Source organism: Dermacentor variabilis, chromosome 3 (genome assembly GCF_050947875.1).
Source record: "Dermacentor variabilis isolate Ectoservices chromosome 3, ASM5094787v1, whole genome shotgun sequence".
Classification (NCBI taxonomy): Eukaryota; Metazoa; Arthropoda; class Arachnida; order Ixodida; family Ixodidae; genus Dermacentor; species Dermacentor variabilis.
Genome location: NC_134570.1, coordinates 139,463,531 through 139,470,266, shown reverse-complemented (window position 1 = coordinate 139,470,266; position 6,736 = coordinate 139,463,531). Strand labels below are relative to the sequence as shown.

The 6,736-nt window shown below is 48.8% G+C and overlaps 1 protein-coding gene across 2 annotated transcripts in view; it reads left to right on the top strand.

The window, feature by feature from the left end:
* LOC142576321 (polycystin-1-like protein 2) overlaps positions 1-6,736 on the top strand; it is a 30,765-nt gene that overhangs the window by 3,624 nt on the left and 20,405 nt on the right. Inside the window, exons 3-5 of one of the 2 annotated variants that reach the window (XM_075686401.1) lie at positions 1,934-2,101; positions 2,970-3,186; positions 3,743-3,950. In XM_075686401.1, the coding sequence (XP_075542516.1) occupies positions 1,934-2,101; positions 2,970-3,186; positions 3,743-3,950 (593 nt within the window). The remainder of the gene's footprint in view (positions 1-1,933; positions 2,102-2,969; positions 3,187-3,742; positions 3,951-6,736) is intronic. The other variant, XM_075686402.1, reaches the window with a different exon arrangement.

The window sequence follows — 6,736 nt, the reverse complement described above, 5'->3', positions numbered from 1 at the left end:
GAAGTGGTAAGGGAATACACCTACTTAGGACAGGTAGTGACTGCGGATCCGGGTCATGAGACTGAAATGATCAGAAGAATAAGAATGGGCTGGGGTACGTTTGGCAGGCATTCTCAGATCATGAACAGCAGGTTGCCATTATCCCTCAAGAGAAAAGTTTATAACAGCTGTGTCTTACCAGTACTCACGTACGGGGCGGAAACCTGGAGGCTTACGAAAAGGGTTCTACTTAAATTGAGGACGACGCAACGAGCTATGGAAAGAAGAATGATAGGTGTAACGTTAAGGGATAAGAAAAGAGCAGATTGGGTAAGGGAACAAACGCGAGTTAATGATATCTTAGTTGAAATCAAGAAAAAGAAATGGGCATGGGCAGGACACGTAATGAGGAGGGAAGATAACCGATGGTCATTGAGTGTTACGGAATGGATTCCAAGGGAAGGGAAGCGTAGCAACAGAGGGCGGCAGAAAGTTAGGTGGGCGGATGAAATTAAGAAGTTTGTAGGGACAACATGGCCACAATTAATACATGACCGGGGTAGCTGGAGAAGTATGGGAGAGGCCTTTGCCCTGCAGTGGGCTTAACCAGGCTGATGATGATGATATATATATATATATATATATATATATATACACACGACGTACTGCCTAAGGCGTTTCTCTTGCATTTACCACTAAACCGCCACCTACATTTTTAAAGCATGAAATGTTTCGTGCAGCCTTACTTCAACTAATGCCGCTATTGACCCTATACGAGTGTAATACTATAGGCGCAGTAATGTGCTAGCTGTCGCTTTAGTGTTTCGTCCTTCGAGCGACACTGCAAGAAAATATTTTACGTTGGAGGCTCGCTCGTGCGCTTCGCACAATGCGATTCGTGGAAGTGCTTAATGCAGCGCGTCGCTGAATGAAAGCAATAGGCAAAACTGTAAAGAGTAATAGCTGGACCGACGATAACGTGTACAATGATGATGACAAGTTGCTTGGGCTTTTCGTCGGAAAGCTCAAACGAGCCACGATGATCCTGCCTACACGCTGCACACTCCGTGTTCACACACCGTGTAGGTCACACGTCAAGGACACAGGCGATACTCGTTTCGAAAAATCATCCTCCAGTTGATAATCGTCTTCTAAGGGTTTGGTTCGGAAACTGCGGTAGTTCTCTTGCAGCTGTGACAAACATGATGAAGAAGCGCCAAAGGTCCAGGAGCACGGAATACACTGTGGACAAGCACCATACGCACGCCTGGCTGAGACATCACCGAGTGCAGGGAAGAGCCATAATAATAAGAGGGGTTTCAAAGGGGATTTAGGATCACCCTGACCTGCTGTCAAAAGGAACTCCTCGAACACTTATTTCCTCTCCCACCAAATAGGTACCGCTGGTAGCGTTGTACGTATGCAGTAGCATGTGGCGTTAGGATCATTTTCTAACACAGACGGTCTCCGTAAAGACGAAGACAAAGGCTTCCAGAACTAATATTGCTGCTAAGCAACTTCGGTGTTCGGGTATGTCAGAATAGTTTGAAAAGACACATATTGTTTACGTAAGGTTACGTATTGTTTGCAACTGCAATCATTATGAGGCACGTTAAACGTGTGTTCAAAACAATAAGAGAGAGGTTCACAGCAATACGGAGGCTTGGAGTGGTTAAAAGTGGTCGAACAAGGAATGTCATTGAAGTCAAAGCTTCGAGAAGGGGACGTCTTCGTTAGTACAACAGCTGCTTCCCCGGTGGTGATGTTAGGTTGCTGGCCATTTGTTGCCCAGACGAAGAGACGTACCCTTGTCGATAAGATGACTTCAGTCACATTCCTTGTTCTGCCGCGGTTAGTCACGCTAAACAAGAGTTGCTCTCACGTATGTTTCTTCAGATAAAAAAAACACACACAATAGGCCAGTACGATCACGAATTTACACCGTGTCACGCAGGGTCGCCTTGTGCACGTGCTTCCGGGTCCTGGCGCGTACCGCGTAAAACTGCCCATGGGCGACGCCGACCAGGCTTACGCCATGGGGCTGCACGTGCACGGCGCCGATTCGCCGCCCACGAACGTCACCGTGACGCCGCCGCACCACTGCGAACCACTCGCACAACTGGTAGGTGACGGAGTTGGTGCCACGTGACCGTACCCACTTATGGGCATGCCTGTTGCCACATCACTATAGCTAATAGAATGATGGGTGTAACGTTAAGGTATAAGAAAAGAGCAGATTGGGTGAGAGAACAAACGCGAGTTCATGACATCTTAGCTGAAATCAAGAAAACAGAAATGGGGGGGGGGGCATGGGCAGGACATGCATTGAGGAGGGAAGATAACCGATGGTCATGAAGGGGTACGGACCGGATTCCAAGAGAAGGCAAGCGTAGCAGGGGGCGGCAAGAAGTTAGGTGGGCGGATGAGATTAAGAAGTATGCAGGGACAACATTGCCACAATTAGCATATGACCGGGGTTGTTGGAGAAGTATGGGAGAGGCCTTTGAACTGCAGCAGGCGTAGCCAGGCCGATGATGATGACGACGATGATGATGATAGCTAATCTGTCTAATATATTCGCTGCAGTGCTTTGATTTCTATTATGGGAAACACGCACCAAGAACATTTCCACCAAGAACATACTTCATAAAACATTATGACGAAGTTGTAGCTTTACTCCCTTCTGGTGTGCTTAAACGGGATTATCAGCATTGTTTTCCTTAAAAAAACATTGCTTTATATCATGGCATTCAGCTTAATATTCAGCACGGCTCATCTGTTGTTCACGTACGACCGCAGTTCATTCCTTACAAAGTCGAATCCCTTTTTGTGACATTTGTAAAGTTTATAGACTCCTTATTATTTCACTTCTCGCCCGCCTGTAGCACCCGCAGAAACATATGCCTATGACAAGACAAGCTGATGCTGATACCTCTTCTTAATTGCGATTAATACATACTATTGTACTCAATCTTACGGAACGCTTGCAGGTGGCGACCCCTGGAGGCGACGTGCCCGTTGACAGTTCGGTGCACCCGACGCTCTCTATGGTGGCGGTAGCGGCGAGCTACGCAGCCGCCTGCGGACACTCGCCGGACTCGACGTCGGCGCTGCTTCTACCGCTGCTCCAGAGGGCGAGGGTGCGCACGCCGCTGCAGCTGGAGCACGGCGCCGAAGCACTGCGCGCTCTGGGACTCGCAATCGCAGGCACGTTGAAGCACAATGTTTACATGAAACGGGGCAGTGGCGGATCACGGCATCTTTTAACCCTCGCATTGCCACTCACGCAATAACTCGGGCACCGACCCACGCACAATATCTGCCGATGCTTTAGTATTGTCGCTTTGTGTTTTAAGAGCACTGCCTCTCTCTCCAGAAGCAGCAAATCGGGCGAGAAAGAACATTGCCAACTTGTTACGTCATCTTTGCAGAATACCCCTAACCACAGAAAACTTGGAAGGTGGATTGGCAGTAAGTGGAGCAAATGTATCAGTATTCTGCCGTTCTCCCTCATGGGGGAAGCTATGGCGACTGAGTGTGGTAGGTCCGTGAGCGTTTGGACCATGGGGGGAAGGAAACTTCCTTCCTTCCTCCATGGTTTGGATAGACGAATGGATTTATGCTCACTCACTCACTCACTCACTCACTCACTCACTCACTCACTCACTCACTCACTCACTCACTCACTCACTCACTCACTCACTCACTCACTCACTCACTCACTCACTCACTAATCTACCATTTCCGGCGCTTACAACCCTAGGGCTGTCTTCTTCCGGCGGGCAGCTGGGCGTGACCAGACTGGCGGCCCGTTGGGCGGGCGGCCTGCGCTCGCGGAGTCTGCTGTCGGCGCCGCAGCAGCCCAGGCTCGCCTCGTCTGTGGCACTGCTGCGCGCCGTGGCCACGCTGCACGGCAACGCGGTGCGAGATCCCTCGTCGTGCCACCACGGACCGTCCAGGACTGTGCCCAGGTGAGGGAGTCACTCGGCGGCATGTGATGACACACTATATGAAAATACTCGATTGAAGATTGGAACGACGGGAAATGGGCCAGTTGATAGTGATTTACGGATGAGAAATCGGCCAGGCGTGAAAACGTGGACAAAAGTAGAGGGGCGTTCGTTATATTTCTGTGTGCACGCCTGACCTTCCTGTGCCGTGAATCCCGGTGTGAAAGTCTGGTCTAACCTAGCACTTAAAAAAAGTAAAAGTAAAGGCCACACCGCCGTTTTGGCAGCTGTATTTGATGCTGTGATAGGTGCCATAAGGCGTGTTAACTTCGTATTCTTTGATGGGACGACAGACCACTCCTCCAGTGTCTCAATTTGTCTGAACTTCAGTGGCGGCTTGCGGTTTGCGCGCATCATTTTATTTGTGGCTGTATAATCCGCTTAATGCTGTCCAATGCTGCTAAAGCTATGGTAGCAAGGCTACACATTGTTTGCCCACTGTCAGTCAGGATCCGCAGCCATTAAAATATTCTTGCGCTACAACTATTTGCAAGTGTTAATGATGGCAAGCGTTCGTGACGTTGGATATATTCTTTGCGAAGATGACCGGCGTTGTGATCGGCCCGGATCACAAGTGTGGGAAACCTTCAAGCTCGCTTTCCTGCGCCGAGGTAATTCCCTTGTCTCCGACAAAGCGTCACCCCTATGGAACCCACCCCGTCCTCAGCGGGCACGAAGAGGAGGAGGTCGTCGACTTCACAACCTTTCAAGGGGTCACCAGCTTTGCTGTACACGCATGCACTGATGCTTCCATGGGCGCAATCACAAGCAGACTTCGACTGACACAAGACCACGTGAAGTGAATGACCCTTTCCGTGGGGACCTCTTCACCGATTGTACCGGCCTTACGCGAGGGGTTAAAGGCCTGGCCTGGGCCGTCCTGACCCAGGCCAGGTCTGGGCTGTTCTGGGGGCCGTCCTGGCCCCCAGGTTTGACAGAACCGCTCGAGACTCGGATAGAGTCACAACTATGTACCAATGAAGTGAATACATCTCCTGATTCTTGCGTTGAAGACCCACCTCACCCGATCGAGATCGTATCACCGGCAAATGGGAAACACCTACTACAAAAGAAAAGCTTTGTGAATTTGATTCCGGTTCATTATTCACTTGCACCATTTCTTAGCGGTGATTGAATTGTTTTCTGTACGGCTAGCCTCCTCTGGTCACAGTACCTACTGGAAATATCTTTCTGGCTCTTCTACTTACTGAACTCCAAAATTATGCAGGTTTAGTGCCTTCGTGTAATCTTAAGACATGGCGACTATATTAAGGGTGTTCCAGATGTCATACATCGCGTTTTAAAAAAGACTGGTCATTCTACACGAAGACAACAAAGACCATATTGTTTACAATGAAGTAGAGTAACCGCCAGTATTTCTTTTGTTGGTGCCATTCAATTTAATATATAATTCAAATTACCTAATTTTAGTTTACTCCTCTGAATGGCGTGCTGCGAATGAAGATATTGTAGAAAATTAAGAGAAATTTAGAACTGGCATCTTTTCAGCCAGTTACTTTATTTTACCCGTTTATTTCTTCCGTATGAAAAGAATGCGCACCCGTCCCCTCCCCCCCGAAAAAAACAACTAAAGATATTACGCGACTAACCGCCCACCTGCATCAAAAAGGAGATCCCTCAAAACAAGCACAGGAATTAGTAGGCGAACTGTCGCACCTCCGCCGCGACAGTGCAACGCATTAGTGTTGCTATGGGCTGAGCAGCGGCACTTTTGCTAACTGCTACGGAGCTTCTGTGAGAGCGCTGCTTTTTGTTGCGACCTGAATGTTAGTCACGTGATATCTTTCGCAGGATAATTCGGAAAAAACAAATGGCCAAAAGGTACCTGCCTGAAAACATGCCACGTTTAAGTTTATTTCAATTTCCTACAAGTTCTTCAATGACAGCAAGTCATTCAGAGCAGTAATTAACAAGATTGCTAATTGCACTTAATCAATAAATAAATAAGCAACAAGAAAAGTTACGGGCGACAACTCTACTAGACGGAATAATATGCACTTGGTTATCTTAGTGTAGAATGACCCGTCATGTTTAAGAACACGACGTACGCAACGTACGTACGCACGACGTTCGTACACGACGCTGGGACACCCTGTATTATGTATTATTGCTGTTTGCTCACATGTCCATATCGTCGTTGTTTTATTGCGATAGCAATTATACGGACACTCTAGGCGCATTTCTGCTGTCGGCGTTGCCCTGAGGTTCCGTATAAAGTCCAGGGGCGATAAAATCGTCGTCGTGTGCCATATGCGGTACGTACGAGGGAAAGCATGCGAGGATGAGCAAGCGATCGCGGCTCAATCTCGCGCACGCAGTGGCGGGAAGCGGGGAAGAAGCACGCCGCCTTCCGTCGCGCGCAAGTTTACGGGGGGAGGGAAGAGGGGCACGTTCTACTCCGGGCGTCCGCGCGCGCTGTATCTTGAAAGCAATCTGCGACAGGTACAGAGTCCGCGCTGCGTTGTCTTTTTGCGGCTCAGTTCGCGTTGATGCGAGCGGCAGCAAGATACTGAGTTCGCTCGCTGCTGCTGCCGCGTTTCCTCACTGCAACGTTTTCACAGCGAGTTTCCGCGGTCATCGAGTGAGATTTGTTCATGTTTGCTTGCGTGCGTGACTCCATAATTCAGTTAGTATGCCTATGTTTACAAGTTTATACGGCCGATAAAACTACTATCTTTACTTCGTATAGCTGTGCACTAATTTTCTATTGCAATCGATGCTTCTCA